Source organism: Maniola hyperantus, chromosome 22 (genome assembly GCF_902806685.2).
Source record: "Maniola hyperantus chromosome 22, iAphHyp1.2, whole genome shotgun sequence".
NCBI lineage: Eukaryota > Metazoa > Arthropoda > Insecta > Lepidoptera > Nymphalidae > Maniola > Maniola hyperantus.
In genome coordinates this window covers 4,121,952-4,143,630 of record NC_048557.2, presented here as the reverse complement: position 1 = coordinate 4,143,630, position 21,679 = coordinate 4,121,952, and the positions used below count along the sequence as shown (strand labels likewise).

The 21,679-nt window shown below is 36.3% G+C and overlaps 1 protein-coding gene across 5 annotated transcripts in view; it reads right to left on the bottom strand.

The window, feature by feature from the left end:
* Positions 1-5,746: 5,746 nt before the first annotated feature.
* The window catches only part of LOC117992968 (synaptotagmin-10-like), an 89,753-nt gene continuing 73,820 nt past the window's right edge, over positions 5,747-21,679 (bottom strand). For all 5 annotated transcript variants that reach the window (XM_069506238.1, XM_069506237.1, XM_034980701.2 and 2 more), the window contains exons 7-11: positions 20,677-20,845; positions 12,742-12,862; positions 11,446-11,617; positions 10,608-10,814; positions 5,747-9,794 (exon numbers count right to left, since the gene is read on the bottom strand). In XM_069506238.1, coding sequence (XP_069362339.1) covers positions 9,791-9,794; positions 10,608-10,814; positions 11,446-11,617; positions 12,742-12,862; positions 20,677-20,845 — 673 coding nt within the window. In that variant the 3' untranslated portion in view covers positions 5,747-9,790. The remainder of the gene's footprint in view (positions 9,795-10,607; positions 10,815-11,445; positions 11,618-12,741; positions 12,863-20,676; positions 20,846-21,679) is intronic.

Here is a 21,679-nt window from a genome sequence, read left to right as displayed (position 1 = left end):
ATCAAAATAAATGATTTCATCACTAAGAACAGTTTATGGAGATAATATTTGGTCTTTGAATGATTAAAATTGGACGTTTGGTTTTGAAGTTATGGCGAAATTAAAATATTACGATTTCTGCTGCACGGCCCGTTGTCTACACTAATATTATAAAGAGGAAAACTTTGTTTGTTTGTTTGTTTGTTTGTTTGTTTGTTTGTTTGTTTGTTTGTTTGATTGTACTGAATAGGCTCAAAAACTATTGGACCGATTTTAAAAATTCTTTCACCATTCGAAAGCTACATTATCCACGAGTAACATAGGCTATATTTTATTTTGGAAAAAAATAGGGTTCCGTAAGATATTTGGGTTTTTCGGACACAAGGTGTAAAAAATCAACCAGAAAAGTTACTTATTTTGCGTACGTATTATATAAAGAGGTAATGTCGTTAAGTTTGTTTGTAGGGGGTAATCTTTAGAACTACTGAACCGATTTTAAAAATTCTTTCACCAGTAGAAAGCTACATTATTCCTTAGTGACATAGGCTATACGGGATCTTTAAAAACCTAAATCTACGCGGGCGAAGCCGCGGGGATCAGCTAGTGTAATTATAAATGTATATGTCACCGACTAACTGTATAATCTCATATCGCATTGAATACCTAGGCACTCTATAGTACACCAAAAACATTCAAGAAATGTATAAAATATTTTTTATTTCATACTTAGCCAAGGCGTTCTATACAATTCTCAAACAGCAATAGGAAATGTATCAAGTTCGGGGTAAAAAATGTCTTCAGGCATAAAATATATTCGTATACAGGTGCGATTATGTTTGTATGTCTGTCATCTAGTAATGCATAAGAGTCAAAATAGGTCAGAACGAAATCTGAGCACCCTGACTCCACGCAGTCTTGTCTGTCTTTCTCATAGAGTGCTTTTCCCATCCCAAAATCAATTTTCCTTCCAAGTTACAAAAATATCTACTTAATATATAAATATCTACAACTGAGGCTAGATCCACAGCCATTTGAAACAACATTTTCCTGTTTACTCTAGGGTAGAATGTGTTGTGTCAAAAAAAGTTTCCCGAGTTAATTTCATTTCGAATCTTCAACCAAGTTTAAAAATTCAAACCACGCACGTAAAAGGTTTCGCAGCCCTGCTTTAATCAGTTTCTAAATACAAAGTAGAATCTAGCGTTTTCGAGAAAATTACACAAAAAACAAGATAAGACACTGTTGTTAGAAACTTGAATGTTAGCAGTATTTGTTTTTTACCGACTTCAAAAAAAGGAGGAGCTTCTCAATTCGTCGGAATCTTTTTTTTTTGTATGTTTTATGTATGTTCCCCGATTACTCGAAGACGCCTGGACCGATTTTGAAAATTCTTTTTTTGTTTGAAAGGGTATACTTCAAAGTTGGTCGCATTTAAATTTGGTGAAGATCTGACGAACATCTTCCAAGGTAGATAATGGAACTCCGCAACGGATAAGAGTAAATTGCTCGCGATCAGTGTAATAGCTTAGTAAACAGTAGACTTTTAACCAGGCATAGCATATTTTAATACCATGGGGCCACTAGAAATTGTGAAATAAAAAATTAAAAATAAATAAATACCGACTTCAATACCTAGCCACAAACACTAAAAATTAAAAAATAATTTAATTTATTACCGAATTTATTATGTAACAAGAGTTAATATAGTTCCATGATAATATTTTTTGGGGTCGGTGTTTTTAGTGTTTGTGGCTTGGTATTGAAGTCGGTATTTAATTTTTTTGTAATTTTTTTAATAAAATAGTGGTACTAACTATTAAAAATTTATTGTATTTACTAGCTAATGCCCGCAACTTCATCCGCGTGGACTTTACAAATTTCAAACCCCTGTTTAACCCCTTTAGGGAGAGAATTTTCAAAAATCCTTTCTTAGCGAATGTGTACGTCATAATAGCTACCTGCATGCCAAATTTCAGCCCGATCCGTGCAGTAGTTTGAGCTGTGCATTGATAAACCAGTCAGTTAGTCAGTCAGCTTTTCGAAGTGATTTACGATAAAGATAGCTTAGCGATGCGATTTAAACTGAAACCTGTCATACTCCTTCCAAATTAGCCCGCTTCCATCTTAGATTGCATCATCACCTCCAACTTGGTGAGATCTGTCAAGGTATTAAATTATTAATGAATAAAAAAAACAGTTTTGCTTATCTGTAGTGCGACTCTAGCTTTAAATTTCATAACTGTTGAAGTTAGGAACCTAACGAGTTCGCGAGCCTTTGATACTCGAACCAATCTTGGATCGCAGTTATTTCCCTGCAAGTTTAAAGTAATTCGCTCTAGCTACGTTCCTTTGCAAGTGTACTCAGTCAGTTACTAAGAAGCACGTGCCAGGTAATCGTTTGCACGTAATATATTTAAGTACTTTCAAGTTCATCCATTTTAATAAAACTTTGATGTTCTTATAGCAATAATTAACTTTTCAACTTAAATTGTACAAGATCACGATTTTCTAAACATAAAATTTAGTACACGACAGGTCGAGATGCCAATCGGGGTGGGACGCCCCGCACGCCCGCACTGCCCCCACGCTAACCCGGTGCGGGATAGCGCGGGTGACGTGCGGCAGTGTTAGACACTGAGAATAATTACACATACACACACTCACACACAATACACACTGATACACATATGTACACACACACACTCATACACACACACACGCGTATTTTTAAGTTTCATATTCATATCATATCACTAAATTTAGTTTTGTATAAGTGTTTATTTGTTTTGTTTTGTATAAGTGTTTTGTTGATGGAGGAGGGAGAGCGGGGACCCTGAGATACAGGTTTTGCAAACTTACTTCAGGGTCCCTGGCACAATTTTAAAAAGACCTTTTAAAACTAAAACAAAAAAAAAATAGTATCCTGGCGAGCTACATACTAGATCTAACGACTTATGTAAACCGGTCATTAGTTCGACGGATTGCCAACTGCATCCATGATGCTAATGTGTTTCACATAACCAATTACGTATTCGCAATAATACTACGTCGAATTTAAATTCTCTTTTCCAGGACATTTCAAATTACATTCTGCTGAATAAATTATTTCTGTGTTTCAATAGAAAATTCAATTTAGTATTTTATTGATGCGCTTAATCCATACTGTCCATAATAATATATTAAAAATATTATAAATTCAAAAAGTGTGTTTTCCAAGGCCCAGCCGATTTTGACGAAATTTGATACAGCTTGAATCTCATCTTATTGCTTGCTTGATAGAGATAGAGACATAGGCTACTTTTAGTCTCGGAAATCAAAGAGTTCCCTTGGGATCATTATTCTATTATATTATCCCGATCAGGAATCAGATGCACTGGAATGGTCATTGAAATGTAATAATTTAAAATATAATATGTTTGTTTAAAATAAATAAAAAACCTAAATATTTGTGGTTGCACTCAGTAAGCTGGTTTAAACACTAGACAGACTACAACAATTATTAAGTGCAGTTACACTAACGTCTATCCTGTGATTGAACTAGATTCTCGCCATTCTGACGCATGCGATAGCCGCAGTGAGAGTCATGTGAGCGTAACAACTAATCAACAATTGATCTTGTAATCCATACTAATATTATAAATGCGAAAGTGTGTCTGTCTGTCTGTCTGTCTGCTAGCTTTTCACGGCTCAACCGTTCAACCGATTTTGACGAAATTTGGTACAGAGGTAGCTTGCAACCCGGGAAAGGACATAGGACATACTTTTTATCCCGGAAAATTTAAAAGTTCCCACAGGATTTTTAAAAACCTCAATCCACGCGTACGAAGTCGCGGGCATCAGCTAGTTCTTAATAATTGATGCAGTTTTCCCGCAATCGACCAGCTGGTACACTCGGTAGGATGACTGTAATTTTCGTCTTCCAGCGTACATGTATGTAGGTATATGTCCACTTCAGTGCTTGGTTAGGTTCATCATCATCAGCCTGTGGACGTCCACTGTTGGACATAGGCCTTCCCTAAAGAGCGCCACCACACCCGGTCCTCAGCCTTCCTCATCCAGCCACTTTCCGCCAGCCTCTTTATATCGTCGGTCCATGGTGCTGGAGGGCGTCCCACACTACGCTTGCTTAAACGCGGTCTCCACTCAAGGACTTTCCGGCTCCAACGGCCATTGCCTCTACGACAGGCATGACCTGCCCACTGCCACTTCGGCTTGCTAATAGTTTGGGCTATGTCAGTGACCTTGGTTCTCCTGCGGATCTCCTCATTTCGGATCTTGTCCCTCAAGGAAACTCCTAACATAGCCCTCTCCATAGCTCGCTGAGCGACTTTGAGTTTGTGGACAAGGCTGTTTGTTAGGTTACTTTGTTTCAATTACGTAATATACGTACCTACTGGTTTATGTCCCGGAGAGAGTTTGCTGTCCGTTGTTTGATGAATTACCAGCGCTTTAATCAAGCTAACAGCTGCTACGTAACCAAGTATGTTAGCTTAGAGCAGTTCTAATTAACTTGTTAAATAATAACTCCACAGTATCATCATCACCAGTAGCATCAAATCAGAAATGAGGTGATCCGTAGGAGAACTGGAGTATCTGACATACATAGCTCAACGGGTTGCGAAGCTGAAGTGGCAATGGTCAGGGGAAACAGACGTTGGGGTGTCGGGTAACAGACCGGAAAGCGCAGCGTTGGGAAATCCCCCACTAGTCAATCTAGTCATCAAATGAGTCGTGGGAAACCGCTGGATTCAGGCGGCGCAAGTTGTGTGTTGATAATTATGATGATGATGATTATAATATCTACTAGCCAATCCAGGGCATTGAGCCAGTACCGACCGGGTGCCCTCCCGAGCTTGTAAAAGTTTATACGAATAAAAAAGATTTTTATTTTATTTATTTATTTATTTGGCCCATGTAACCGCGAGGTTGGCGGGACCATGGGAGGTGGTGGGTAGCCAACCCGGCTTCGCTAGGGCATTTCTCAAAATATTTTCTTAGTGGGTGTTCGCAAACAAAAAGTCGCTCAGCGCGCTATGGAGCGCGCTATGTTGGGTAACACTCTCAGGGATAAAATCCGGAACGAGGAAATTCCCAGAAAGCGACTGACATAGCTCAAAGGATTAGCGGGCTGAAGTGGCAATGGGCAGGTCATGTCTGTCGCAGAACCGACGTCCGATGGGGCAGACGTGTTCTGGAGTGGAGACCGCGTACCGGTAAGCGCAGTGTGGGACGACCCCCCCAGCCCGCTGGACCGATGACCTGAAGAAGGTGGTGGGGAGCGGATGGATGAGGAAGGCGGAGGACCGTGTTTGGTGGCGCGCTCTTGGAAAGGTCTATGATAGATTGGATTGGATTGGATTGGGTGTTCTACGTGATAGAGAGAACCTTCATGCAAACACTCAAGTTTCTGGACCCAGAGGTTTGAACTGTGTGTTGAAATATCAGTTTCTCCTTTTATTTATATTTTCTGTACAATAATTATAAAAATTGTAGTGGTGTGTCTGTTTATATGCTTGTAGTACGTGAATTAATAACTTTACAGCGTAAGAAATGTTGTTTGCTATAATCTATACTATATCGTGTACGTTATCGTGCAAAATGTCGGAAAAATACGACTGTAGTACGGAACCCTCGGTGCGCGAGTCTGAAACGCACTTGTCCGGTTTTTTTGTTAAGAATGACCCGTCTAGAGTGCGTAGTTTGGTAATAGGTAGAGATCGCTGGTTGCGTAAGGTGTTGTTAAAAATAAAAGTTCGCTATAAAAATGTCAACATTTTATTCATAAACCAGTACAAGTACTTACATTAGCATAGATTTACAGTATAAAGACTAAGTATAATATTAAATACGAAGTTATCATAAAAAAATAATCTCTCATCCATGCAAATTGTACTCTCAATACTTTAATATAATATTTTATAAAACGAGGAAACGTATATAAAAAGCAGCAAAGATAGTGAAGTGAAGGAACCCATTAACTTGACTCGAATTTTAAATAAAGTTCAAATCCTTAGACATCTTTTGTCCTATTATACTTCATCCATCTTGCTTCAACTTATATAGCTTAGTACATTAAAGTATACAATTTTACATAGCCTCAAATGAGCGGCCTGCGGCATACAATCAGACGGCATAACATCCATCTTTTATCTTATTACATGTTTTTAACATGACACTTATCTACAACAATACATTTCATTCATTTAACTTAATAAAATAAGGTATCTATGATTTTTAAACATATTAAAAATCAACCAACTGCAGCATGTATATACGACGCTTATTGAATCAGTATTAGTCGTAAAAGTCGTAAACTGGTCGTAAATTTAGATTTAGTGCTTCTAAACCAAAACACGACATTTATGAACAGTTAGCAGTCAATGTGCTTTGGGCACAAGAACTACAATAATCAGATTTATGGGAAATCGATCTCATTTCTTATTCAATTGAAGTTACTAATGCAGTCAGTACATTAAATCAAACTACTTAACTGATACAGAAAAATAATTCATTATCTACACATTTTTTGATATGCAAGGGATCTATTAGTTATATTGATAAATACTGAAATTGGCTGTGCGAAATAACAATTTTCAAAACGTTATGATCATGAAATTTCACCCGAAAAGAATAATGTTAACATAAAATGGGCTATTATCAGCTTCAATGTTACATTTTTATGTCGGTACATAAATTCTTTTCACCCAAATTCCTTATCACAATACCAGTTTAAATGACTTGACAACCTTTGATAAAAAATTACTTTATGTTTGACCTAAATCAATAAATCATACAGAATGATAACATTTAAAGATATTAATGGTCCAAGATCATACTGCCGCCAGACGTTCCTTATTTTTTGAGAAACAAAATGTGTGGGATATAGTAGTGCTAGTGTGTACTTTTAATGTACGCATATTTGCTAACTTGTACCTGTACCTCGGGCCAGTTTAAAGATATCAGTTGCTAAGAAAACGTAAAAATATTACTCACTTTTCCTAATGTCTGGGTGCTGATTTTTTTATGTATGTTTCCTGAGTATCATAATATAAAAAGTATATGTTATTTTATGCGATTTTCAAAGCGTCTGGTGGAAATTACCACTGGCAGGAAGTGTCTGGCAGTATTGAATATTAAATTATTAACAATATTCTGTAAAACATACATGAAAATCAGCTGTCAGACTTCAAGAAAAAATTACTCATTTTTTTAAATAGGTACTTTCAGTAGCTGATACCTATAAATTGGCCCACGGCACAAGCTAGCAGATATACGTACGTTAATAGTACACACTAACACTACTCTAACCCACACATTTTGTTTCTCAGCAAATAAGGAAAGTCTGGCGGCAGTGGCATCTTGCTCTATAAGCTATAAATAATGTTGTTTTATAAACCTTCGTAAAAATACGAGAAATTTAAAAATATGATAAGTGAATATTATAATACAGTGTTGTAAATAATAATAATCAAGTAAGCCGGTTGCGCAAAAACCTGAATTTAACTAAACTCCAGTGCGATTAACTTTAAGTCAAGAAGCTCATATATCTAATTTCATAATCTAATTTTTAGTTTACATTTAATTAACATTACTAACATGAAATCAATCAAATTCAATAAATAATACAAATTCATAAAACTAAAAGATAAAAAATTTGTAACATTTATGTATTTCTATCCCTGAAAATTAATTAAGTTTTGTAATTAAAGGCCCAGTTATTTACACCAGTCCAACATTTGTCCATTAGGTTTGCAACTAAAATGTATTGTTCACGCGAAACTGTTAAAATATTCAATAACTTTGCTAATGGGTAGCAAATATACTAAACGGGAAGTTTTACTGAATTTTAGAGCTCAGGTTTTGTTTGAAAAGAATAGAAATTATATTTGTTTAGCAACCATTTTCCTATCTACGATATAGAGTATAAGCCGCAACGTCATTATTTGCAAAATCATTCACTTTCCTACCAAAAAAGACACAAAAAATTGTAAAATTATCTAAGAATAATTTTGACAAAATTGATATGTGAAATTCAGTAAGCAAAAGAGCAACAGAGATAAAATAAATTATTTAATTTATTTGCTGGAACTCATATGGCGCATCCATACCTAAGTTTTGCCTCAGTTTGTTCAACAGTCCTCAGTTAACTCAATATTAGAATTATTTTACTGTTTATTTTCTTTACTATATTTAAAAATTTATAATAAACGAAATAATAGGTGACATGGCGAAAATGATTGTCATTGTTAGTTAGATCACATAAATTGATTTAAATCTAAGTTACTGTACCTACGTAGGAATTACTAATTTTACTATGCGAGTGAAGACCAATAATGTCAATAAAGTAAAATGTGGAAGCTATAACATTTTTTTTTGTTTCAAAATGGATAAGATATACATAAAAATCATTTTTTTTTAAACAAATAATGCTTCGTGCATTTTACTACTGTGTATAATCCATTTAGATGTTTATATAAATTCTTAATTAAAGTTAAGATATAACCTGTTTTTTTTGTATAGATTAGAAAGACGAATCTTAATTTTATATAAAATATCTTCTACGGATAAGCAGACACACTATAAATAGGTATGATTTATTCATACTTAATATAATTACATATTGAGTATTGATCAATATATTTTTTTTATATCATATTTACTTTAACACGATTTAAAGCTTCAATTTCTTCTTAAATAGATAATATATATAATGATTTATAATATAAACGACATTATTTTTGAGTGTTAGGTGAAATAATAATCTTTAATATTTTATTTTTGTGCAAAATCCAACTACTTATTGTCAGACACTGAAAGAATGTTTGTAACATTCGACATTTTTAACAAAAGTTACACACCTTGCTATACATATTTGTATAATAATGATAAATTTTGTAAATCTCATTTAATTTTAGAATAAATTCTCTTTTATATATTTTAATGTCGATGACATTATAGATATGAGATTATATAAATTGCAAGTTCGGTATAATATTATATTATACTTTAAAGTTTCTATTTTTGTAAAAGACAACAATTTTACAACATTTATTTAATTTAATGATAGCTTACAATTATTATGTACATGATACGATCAAGTCTTGAATTTGAAATGTGCGTTTTTCATATAAAAATAAATATATATTATATTGATATAATATTATAACGTGTATACAATTCAAAAGGGCCGTGTTAAAAAACCAAAGAATATATTTTTTTAATAATATAATAACAACAAGTGGATAGGACTACAGGTTTTTTAGAAAAAATGGCGATGATCATTTTTTTAATCTACTATAATATAAGTAAACCTTCATTAACTATTATCTCTAATTCTACTTTAACTTATACGGGTATACATATTTCAAATTATGTTAAAGTTAAACAGTCAGAAACTATAGAATTGATTATTATGCCTTCTTGTTTGAAGTTTACTCGCAAGAAACATCGATTATTTCATAATCAATACCTAAACAGTTTTTTTTAATTTAGTTGTTAATGAAATATTTCTTATTTTGCAGGCAAGCTCAAAAAAGGGGGCACACATAAATAGAAATATGAGGAATTTAAATCCAGGTCACTACTTCAACAAATAGATACGTCTCATGTTTATAAATATCCGCTACGCTTTGATATCACTTAATATTCATTATAATATCTCCTCTACAGTAAATGGACATACAACCAATAACCCCTAATCACATCTACCTACTGCTAAATCTTTGGCATCTCGAGAAAATCCAGTAGATTCTCCTAAACTTAACCGTCGTTTGTAGATGTTAATCATCTTTAGCCTTTCAAGTTAGTCCCTTCATCTGTGAAAGAGTAAATAATTGCATTTTTTATCAATAACATCATCTCAACATACTTAAAGGATAATGCCTTCATAGAAAAATCCGAACGTCGATCAAAATAATTTAGTAATTTTTCAAAAAAAAAATGATATCCAATCCCGCCAATCTTTATCCATATAGCCATAAAATACCCATTTAGTTTCTCCAAAAACGCATAATCGTGTACGTATCCACAAACCAAATAACGTGGATAATTTCAGGATAATTATGACATGTCATTTTACTCTAATCGCTCAGCTGGTAATCACTATGAATTTGTTCATCATCATCATCATGATCAACCCATCGCCGGCTCACTAGGTAGGCCTACTGAGCACCGGTCTCCTCTCAGAGTGAGAAAGGTTTGGCCACCAAGTGCAAATTGGCAGACTTCACACACCTTGGCGAATATTTACGGAAAACTCTCAGGCATGCAGGTTTCCTCACGATGTTTTCCTTCACTGTTAAAGCAATTTGTTCATTATATCTCAATTTTGACTTGATTGTGATTGGAAAATTTTGTTCAAAATACGTGCAATTTAGTTTCCCAAAGCTTTACTAGTTACAGTTCTTGCAATTCACGAAGGCTAGTGAACTTTACTTGTGGCAACGTCGTCGTTTACATGGTCATTGCGTAAGTGTGCGTGCATGTCGGACCAATCAGTCGCGAGCAAGCGCTGTCAAACGCACATATTTAGTGTACCTTACGTATACTGATACGACTAAAACACAAGCATGAGTCAGTGGCCTTCGTGAAATGCAAGAACTATACTCAAAAGTTGCCTAAGAAGTTACCTCGAATTCAAGCAGTTCAACCCGTTGTTCTGTTGGTCATTCGTCTTGCTGGTAAGGTTGACGTTGGTGGGTGCGCTCTTGTTGAGAGGATACCACTGCGCCACGGGTTTCCTTGCGTTATCCAGCATCTCAAGCCAGTGGTCGCGACCGACGCCGATCAGTGTGGAGCCTATTGCTGTGCAGCCGATCAGCTCGTTTGGACCAATCCTGGTGAACATATTTGGAATTATAAATTGAGCTTTTTTAATAATAAGTAATTGCGAGAAAACGAGCAGGTAGGTCACTACAACAGGGTACACGTGTAGAAACTAGAAACTTAATTTTTACTTTGTAGTGGTTTTGGAAGTCGGTTTTTTAATATTTTTTATGTTATGCTCTGCTCTACGCTCTGGTATGCCTTTTCGACGTCCATTTTTCATGCCACAGGCTATAAAGTTAGCTTAGAATTATTTAATAACAAAACATCCACGCCGCCGGAGGCAACCCTAAGTTTTCAAAGTTTGACAAAAACTCTTGAAAGCATCTCATGAATAATTCTGTACCATAACTTTGTGAGAACATGTCAAAAAAAGTTAAATACAGTACTTCACAAAAGAAAAGATCTAGAATCATATTAATAACTTGCTGAACCGCCCCGGCTTCGCTCAGGTGGAGTTTAGAAAATCGAGGGGGAGGTTGAATTAAATTTTTCTCTCCGTAAGAACCTTCCTCGTACTTCAAGGAATATTATAAAACAAGAATTAGCGAAATTGGTTCAGCGGTTCTCGAGATTTGCGATGACCAACACTTTTGGTGATTCATTTTTATATTATAGAGAAGAAGATTATCCAAGACTTACAGATCGTAATCAATGACTTTGACTAGTAGCGTGACGTCATACACGTTTTCCGCTGGCAAATCGAAGACCAGAGCTTCGTTATAGACCGGACTCAGTGTGTTCTTCTTGACTGTAGTCTTTTTCTTCTTTATTCGCTTGCCTTGGCAGATTAAGCAGATTTTCACGTAGGGATCTGTATCAAAAAATATTTTTATTGTAAGCAAAAAATTTCCAGTAGCTTCCCAATATATTTACAATAATATAATTTTTATACGAAAAAACATTCACAGTTACAAAAAAATCGGTGATTTTCACGATAGGCAAACTAGAAACCGAAATAAGCTCGCTACTCCTGCGCTCCGCCTCTGGAAGGTGGGAAAGTCATTTGTGGGAATGAGTGTAATATTTTATAATAAATTTCCACAAGCAATTTTAGACTTGCCTTTACACAAGTTTAAAAAATGTGTTAAAAGTATGCTCCAAAAAAAAGCATATTATACCTATACAGTCGCAGACTATGTAAATGATAAAAAAGCTTGGATTTGACTCGCTCCAGCAATGCACGGGGCTGCCGTGGCTTGTATAGTGTGGTATAATAACATTGTAAATTGATAAATTAAAAAGAGCAACAAGTTTCTTGCTGGTTCTTCTCGGTAGGAACGGCATTCCGAACCAGTGGTAAATTAAAACTACCTGACTATTCATAAGCACTTGTAAAAGTTTACTTGAATAAAACATATTCTATTTCTATTTCTATTTCCATGCGAAGGTAGTGCTGCAATACCTAATGGTCTGCCCACGAAACTCAGAAACTTTAACGGTGCAACGAAGAAGAGCCAGACGAATATGACCACTGACCGCGATGACGCGTGGCAATCTTTATACAATTCTGTATATTTACTGAGATTTTGCTTACAGCAGAAAGATTTTGGCTAAACCTTCAGGTGGAGTGTCGCGTACACATATTATTAAAAACAAAACCATTTGAAAACCTCTCTGGCAAAAATATGATTCCGAAAATGACTCGGCTTAAAAAGTTGACAGTTCAAATCCTGATTTCAGCCAGTTGGTTTTAAATTCTAAACCTGGTTATGACCTAGAAAAATCCCGCATTATAAGTCCCGCAAATCGCTTATGCGCGTGGCCGCCATTTTAGTGACGTCAGCACTAGACTAAAGTTTCGAGCTGATGGTATATTTTTACTTAAATATACGTCAAATGACGTCAAAATGACGTTATTTCGATGTAATGAGACATAGCGCGCAATAGCAATTTGCGGGAATTGTAAATCTCAATAATAAGAAGTCATTGGTTTACCCGAGGATCCATTAATATCCATTGCTTTGAGATTCCTTCCCTTGATGACTGTCACCGTAAGCCGCCCAGCTGTGGGCAAGTAGCAGAGCGACAACATCAGCTCTCCAAGGTCTTTCTTCTCCTAGATAAAAGAAGTAAAGACGGTTAAACAAGAGTCACATAGATATAACTAGCTGACCTGCCCTGGCTTCACTCAAGTGGAATTTCGGTAAAACCTTTCTTAGTGGGGATCTACCTAGAAACTTTCAGCTGTACCTATAGTCCGCGACAGGCTGAGATAGCAATCGGAGTATAAGGCGGGGGGATGCCCCTCGCACCCGCACATCACCCACTCTTAGCCGCACCGCATAAGCGCGGGGGCACTGCGGGTACCCAGGCCGTTCCCTCCCCGATTGCCATTTCAACCGGTCGCGTACTATGTATTGCCAAGCAGTTCGTAAAGTTCCAGCGAAATGAACAAAAAAGCGGGTAGTTTGATATTGCATACTAGCCATGGGTCATCATGACAGTTCGAACTTCATATTTTCTCGCAGCACTACAGTCCCGTCGTGACCACGACTCGTGCAACTGGGTCGAAATATCAATAACTAGCTGATGCCCGCTACTTCGTACGCGTGGATTTAGGTTTTCAATAATCCCGTGGGAACTCATCAATTTTCCGGGATGAAAAGTAGCCTATGTCCTTCCCCTCGATATAAGCTAACTCTGTGCCAAATTTCATCAAAATCGGTTGAACGGTTGGGCCGTGAAAAGCTAGCAGACAGACAGACAGACAGACACACTTTCGCATTTATAATATTAAGTATGGACACAGAATATATATAATAGTGGTATGGATTTAAAATCGTGTTATGTACCCGTTATTTACATTATAACATGTCGCTAAACCACGAAATAAGCCTTAAATCATTAGTTTATGAAAAATAAATAAATAAATAAAAATCTTTTTTTATTCGAATAAACTTTTACAAGTACTTTCGAATAGTCGGATGCATCTACCACTGGTTCGGAATGCCTTTCCTACCGAGAAGAACCAGCAAGAAACTATGCAGGAATAAACATCCAGCGCATCCGAATATGTAGGTTCGGTGGAAAAACACAACAAAGCTATGAATTTTCGAGAAAAATCTCGTAGAGCAATAGTGTCGGGATTATCTCAAATGAAATTTAGTTTTATATGTCACCCAGAGATGTAACATGTACGGTGTCAGCAGTCTAAATAAGATAAAGGCTGAGATATGTGACAACGGTCTACGTGTATACAGATGGGTCATATGGAAAATTCATGACCCAATCTACAGAGCCTAGCTCTACCAACTTGGCTCAGGACTGGTTATTTTGTGGCCTTGACCATATAAGTTACCAGTCAGCCAGGTATGTCAGGAAAACTCATGATCCTACTATAGTAGGTACCTACCTTTTTTTAAAACCAGATACAAGTAAGCCATTGACTGCGATCTCACTTGGTGGTAAGTGATTATGCAGTCTAAAATGGAAGCGGGCTAGCCTGGAAGGGGTATGGCAGTTTTTATTGATCCCATACCCCTTTGCGGCTTTCTATACGGCATCGTACCGGAACGCTAAAATGCTTGGCGGCACGGCTTTGCCGATGGAGTGGTAACTAGCCACGGCCTAAGCCTCCCACCAGACCAGACATTTAGAAATTATACAATTCAAAACCCCAGCTAGTAATCGAACCCGGGACCACCCACTAATAAAACCACAGCGCTTACCACTGCGCCAGGGAGGTCGTTAAACCTACCTACCTATGTTTCTTTACTAACTTGGTTTCACGACTAGATATTTTGTGGCCTTGACCAAGTTAGTAACCAATAGGTACCACCAACCAAGCTAGGTATAACAGCCAGTTCGGTTCTATGGAAACTTAATAAATCATTCAACGAATGAAAAATTATTGCTCATGGTTATTGCCTATTGAATATCTTCTTGGTCGTGGTTGTCACTGCAACTATGGTTCACTTTAGATTTCGGCTCCACTCCTCACTGACGGTTGATACACTCGTCTACATAATAAGATTTCCATTGTTTCCTTTTTTTGATCCGTTCATCTCATACATCGGATATTGACGCCCTGAATTTCCATTAAATTCTCTTACAAACAAGTTTTTCAAGGCTAGGTAATAGAATAGTTCAAAGGAAAAGGTACTTAATATCCATGTAATGATATTCCGGATTTTTACGATGAAGGTTTTAAGATCGGGGTCGCGGGTCAGCTTCATTGAGCCAATGATTAACGATCGGAACCTGCTACCATTACGATGAGATTCCCAAATTTTTATGAGATCAAAACAAGATGAAAAATATGCCAAAAAAGCATATTTTTTTGAATAGGTAGTGCCTACATAAGCAGAACCGTAGTTATTTGCAAATGCAATAGGTATCTAATTTAAATCTAATCCTTACAGTAATATCCTCTCAATATATTTATAATAACATAATTTTTGTAAGACAAAATATTCTTAGTTACAAGAAAATTGGTGATCTACACAATAGGCTAACTAGAAACAGAAACAAGCTTTCCGCCTCAGGAAAGTCCAAAAGTCATTTGTGGGTATGAGTATTACCTTTTATAATAAAATCCCGCTAACTATGTTGGACTTACCTTTGTACAAGTTTAAAAAATCTATTAAAAATATGCTCCTGAAAAAAGCATATTACACAATTGAAGATTATCTAAATGATAAAAGAGCGTGGATTTGACCTGCAGCTCGTTCCAGCAACGCACAAGACTGCAAATACTATTTTATACATGGCATAATCTTGTACCTATATCAAATATTTGAAAAGAGCAACCGCCGAGTTTCTTGCTTGTTCTTCTCGGTAGGAAAGGCATTCCGAACCAGTGGTAGATGCATCCGACTATTCGTAAGTACCTGTAAAAGACTATTCGAATAAAAAAGGTTTTATTTTATTTTTAAGTCATTTTTAGCCCTCCGTATGCGGTCCGGTTGCTTCAGTACTGAGTGCAGAACAAACTCTAACCGGACTACTGAAAGGTCAATAACTTCTTGGACACTCTCTCCGAAATATCTTCTCTAGAATACCATAGACAGGCAACTTTGCGCCGATCTCCCAGTTTAGTATTGACTAGTGCCTCGTCACCAATGAATCTTCTAGCGCAGGGGTCGGCGAAAAGTTACGATTTACAAAATTTGCCAATTTTTAAAGAGCCAGTAAAAATTTTCTTTTCAATTTATATCATAATATTTTAAATGAAAATATTACAATAAAACTTAAAGCTAGCCTTGTCTAATTACTATACAAATCATGCCCACGTGGAATGGTGCCAAGAATACTGGCTGCATTTCCGCGCTGGACAGCCAGGCTGATCCGTTGATTATAATTATAATATTATTATAATATTAGGTTATATACTCGTACGTATGTTTGATATTTTGTCAAAACTTAAGTAGGTACACAAAATACGAAATAGTATTTATTTACACATTATATATTTATTTATTATTAATATATATTTTTATTTAGCACACAATATATTTTAGCTAAAACAGTAAAATAGTTAATCTAAAATTATTGACTAATAGATAGTTAAAAACTTACATCAATCGGAGCATTGATTTTGCATGCCTTTTGCAAATTTGGATGTAATTTTTATTTGTTAGTTGGCTTCTTAGTTTACTTTTTATTCTATTCGTGCAAGAGAACGCTTGCTCGCAAGAATGGTTGACCCGAAGATCTTCACTACTAAATTAAGGATAGATTGCACAATTTAAGGGTTTTTGTAGTAAAATAATTAATTTGCATGGAACAGAAGAGCCGCAACTTTACATCAAAAGAGCCGCATGCGGCTCGTGAGCCGCAGGTTGCCGACCCCTGTTCTAGCGTAACGATCCACCGAATCCATTGCATTTTAGTTCACTCCAGGACATTTCACCCCATCTCTATCGGCCCTTCCATACGCGTGACCAGCCCACCGCCATTTCAATGTACTAGCCCTGAGAGCTATAACTATATGTCTGGGTACACACTTAAAGCTGAGTTTAAGTAGTTATCAAGACTCAAATCCACTCAACTCCGTCTGTTTGCAATCGCCATTAGACTGTCGGAACTGCGATCTAACCACTGAATTGGAAATCGGCGTTAGGTACTTATTTGTTTTTGAAGTTTTAAGTGGTAAGAGTTACTACAAGACCCCAGGGCATGAAAAAACCTACAAAATTTTAACCTATAAAAATGACTTCGCATTATCTTTTAATGTATCCTAAGAGGTCTAACAGACCCCATCTAAATTGCCTCTCGATTGGTGCCCCATGGGTAAACGAAGTTCTCCCTTCGAGATGTTAAAGAAGATGTAATAGATCGCTTGGATGACCTTTTTTCGGCAATTCTGCCAAAATACTCGTACATCTTTTAAGTTTATCGATTTGCCTGCCTTAGATATCAAAGAAACGGTAAAGTGCAAGTCGGACTTGCAGACGAAGAATTCCGTACCCTCGTAAAAGAAGTAACACTTTTTATCATTTGAATTTTTTATTATTTTTTGTTTTAGCGGCAATAGAAATACATGCCTTTTCTGTGAAAATTTCAACTCTCTACCTATTACGTTTCACGAAATACAGGCTCGCTGACAGACAACCGAACGGACGGGCGGGAGGACGGACGGACGGACGCACAGCAAAGGCTTATTAATCGGGTCCCGTTGGCACCCTTTGGGTGAGGAACCCTAAAATCGGTGATAGCAAAAAGGTTAAGACTTCAGCGTCATATTCGGGGAGTATGGGGTTCGATCCCGGGCACGCACCTCTAACGCATTTTATGCAATTTTTCTCTTGATTTAACGGTAAAGTAAAAAAAAACGTGATGAGAGTTTTCTTAATTTCTCTTAAGTTTTGAGAGTTCTCTTACAATAATAAAACAATACAAATCACATACAATCTATTCTATACAATACAATCTATTCTGTCCAACAAACTTTACCTACCAATAAATTTTACGCACGTAGGTAGATACTTACTAATTATTAACAGACCTCGTACAAATTCGACTGTTCAAAAGCACTATTTATTCTAATCTATTTTGAATAAATAATTCTAGAATATTCTGTAACCATTTCGGAATATACTCGTAGCTTCTGGGTTTCCAGTACGCAAAGCAGTCCTAGAACCTAATTCCATATTAGCTTTTCCCCGGGGATTCTATCACGTGGAATGAATAATTTAGATCGAGCGTGACTAACTTTATGAAAATCTCGTTGCAGCATTATCTGTAAATGCAGTTTAGGCACAGAATAAACCTATAATAGTACTTGGTTTAGGTTTCCATGGGTATCATACGTCAAAAGGAATTAATGAACTGGTATTTAATTGAAAGTAGGTGAAACATAAAATGATAACATAGAAATCCCATTAAATAGGCATATGACCGTGAAAGGTGTATCTTAAATATTACTTATGTAATGAAAAACCCCTTCAAAATCATTCAACATACACACAATACAACCTTTTATATTATCCGAAATACATTCATGTTTTCTCCATACTAACTTAACTTTTTTTATTTATTTTTATTCAGATACAAGTTAGCCCTTGACTGCAATCTCACCTGATGGTAAGTGACGATGCAGTCTAAGGTGGGAGCGGGCTAACCTGGAAGGAGTATGGCAGTTTTTATTAAACCCAAACACCTTTGGTTTCTACACGGCATCGTACCGGAACGCTAAATCGCTTGGCGACACGGCTGTGCCGGTAGGGTGGTAACTAGCCACGGCTGAGGCCACCCACCAGACCAGACCAGAAATTTAGAAATTATTAAATTCCAAATCAAGATTTAGGTTTTTAAAAATCCCGTAGGAACTCTTTGATTTTCCGGGATTAAAAGTAGCCTATGGCAAAAGATCCATGCAAAAAATCACGTCGATCCGTTGCTCCGTTGCGTCGTGATTGAAGGACAAACCAACAAACCAATAAACCAACAATTAAACACACTTTCGCATTTATAATATGGGTAGTGATTAGGGAAGTATTAGAAAATAAAGTTAAATAATTGCTAAGTTGAAATAAAATGAAAAGTATATAGCGATGAAATTATAAAACTTTTCTAGTAGAAGTAAGTGTAGCCACTTACTTGAAAGTCTTTCAGTCTTTTCAAGGACCGACAATTTCCTTAGTGACTTTAAAAACAATTTTACTAAACCACTATCGCTATGATCGTTTTCAATACTTGCTACTAAAATTGCAAGTCAATTTTATTCATTTTGTTATTTCTTCGTTCTGAATCGCGTTTCCGTCGAGGACCATAAACGATTGAATAAACATGATAAGTTATTTGAAATGCAATAGAGCGCTCTTTAACAGCGGGACAAAAGATTTAGTCACGTCTGCTACTTTATGTACAAAAATTAAGAACAATTATTAACCTATTTAAGTGCAGGTGCAGACAGTCAATGAATATAGTGATATTTTGTGATCCCGTCAAGACAATAACCTTAATTTTTGTATCTTATTATGTTATCTACTTATTCGACAACGGTTTCTCGTCGCTTTTGCAACGCAGTAAATTCAAAATTATGTAGCTTGGACTGTTCATTACTTACATTATTCATCATCATCATCATCAACCGATAGACGTCCGCGGCTGGACATAGGTCTCTTGTAGGGACTTCTACTGGGTAGGGCGAGACATAAGCACTGAATATGATTTTCGTCTTCCTCATGTTCAATTTCCGAAGTAAGATATCAAGTGGGGTATCATATAAAAGGGCTTAACCTGTGCATTCTTAAACTGATTTTATAGGAAATAATATCCTATGTCCTAGCGACACGAAGCGACAAAAAGTTTAGTAACAAAGTCCCTAGCGTATCCTGCGTAAGTAGTTAGAAAGATAGATGCCAATCTTATTACAAGAAAAACAGTTTGATACTCATATAATACAAAATCTTGTCAGTGGATAAACTTTGTAACAGTACCTACTTTTATTATATAACAAATTTAAGAAGCACAAAACTTGGAAACACTGTTTCACTACCAATTTCCAAGAGAGATTTTCTTTTAAAGTTGACGAGACAAAAATTGCCTGTTGTTTTTCTGTTACACATTGTATAAAATTTTCTTTATCTAATTTTTATTTATTTTGGAAAGTTTATTGTTGGTGACATAATACTGTGGTATTCTGAAAACCTTATCTGAAAAACTAGATAATCCATTTATGAGACACTGGGTTGGTTTGCACATGCACTCTCAGTGTCTCATGGGTGGTAGATTCCTAGATAAATAAAAGTACGCATGAAACAGCCTATTTACTAACATAGTCATTAGCAATTAATTTTATTACTAACAAAATGGATATAATATCTGAAATAAAGATGATTATTTCTAATACTACAAAATATTTAAAAAAAAATACAAAAAAAAATAAAAACCGCCTTCAACACACAAACACTAAAAATTGAAAAATAATTTAATTTATTACCGAATATATCATGTACCAAGAGTTAATGTAGTTCCATAATAATAGTTTTTGTACACACGGGTAGAATTTTTGTAAAATCATTCTTAGTGGAGGTTTACCACCAATGATATGAAAAGTAGTACCTACTACCACAGAATATATAATAGTACTCGCACGTCACCCGCATTTGCCATTTGCCCGCAATGGGTTAGTGCGGGGGCTGTGCGGGTGTGCGGGACATTCGTTCCCCGATTGCCATTTCAACCTGTCGCGAACTATATTTTATGTTACGTAAGGTCAAGACTTAAAACTAGAATAGTTAGTTCACATTAATTCGCTATCACTGCTACTCTAAAGCGTTTTTATCTTATGTCTTACTCATCACCAAGCACGAAATTATCGTAACATGTGTAATGTGTACAGTCTAAATGTGGTACCATCTACATTATAAAACAAACCAAAATCCAATACAGAGATCAGAGTTTTTAAAAAAAACTAGAGGTTACCTGGGGCGGCGCAAGGATGTTCATGGTGTACTCGATCTCCTGCTGAAGATCAGCGGATTCCAGCAGGCCCTTCAGCACCACGTGGCCGATGAGGTCGTGTCGGCTGAAGCGGTCGAAATCGTACACCGAGAACTGCAGGTAGCGCTGCCGAAGCTCTTCATATGGGACACTAAGGAGACAAGAAATAGACAGGTTTTATATAATATTACTAGCTTATGCTCGCGACTTCGTCCGCGTGGACTACACAAATTTCAATACCCTATTTCACCCCCTTAGGGGTTGAATTTTCAAAAATCCTTTCTTAGCGGATGCCTACGTCATAATAGCAATCTGCATGCCAAATTTCAGCCCGATTCGTCCAGTAGTTTGAGCTGTACGTTGATAGGTAAGTCAGTCAGTCAGTCAGTCAATCAGTCAGTCACCTTTTCCTTTTATATATTTAGAAGATTAGAGACTGCCTTTATATATCTCTCACACACACAGTAAATGAGACAGACTTCATTTTATAAAAATACCAGTCAAGTGCGAGTCGGACTCGCACACGAATGGTTCCGTATCATCGCATAAGAAATAACACTTTTTAAGTTTTTTTTGTGATGTAAGTCAACAACAAATTCACGATTTTCGCATTTTTGCCGTCTCTTGTGCTATATGTTATTGCTACCTGCCAAATTTCACAATTCTGGGTCAACGGGAAGTACCCTATAGGTTTTCTTGACAGACACGACGGATGGATGGATGGACGGATGGATGGACGGTACCCTATAAGTACCCTATAAATTTTGATTCCTTTGACGGGTATACATACCTACATAGATACGACAGACAGATGGCAGAGTGATCCTAAAGGGTTCCTTTATTCTCTGGAGATACGGATCCCTAAAAATAAAGTTAGCGAATTGCAAATCTCGCTACGAACTACGGGTAACTTCGGCATTTCTTAGTTAAGATTTTAATTGTAGATTGAAGTTTCCAACTCTTGATGTTGCTTTTCATCTTGTTT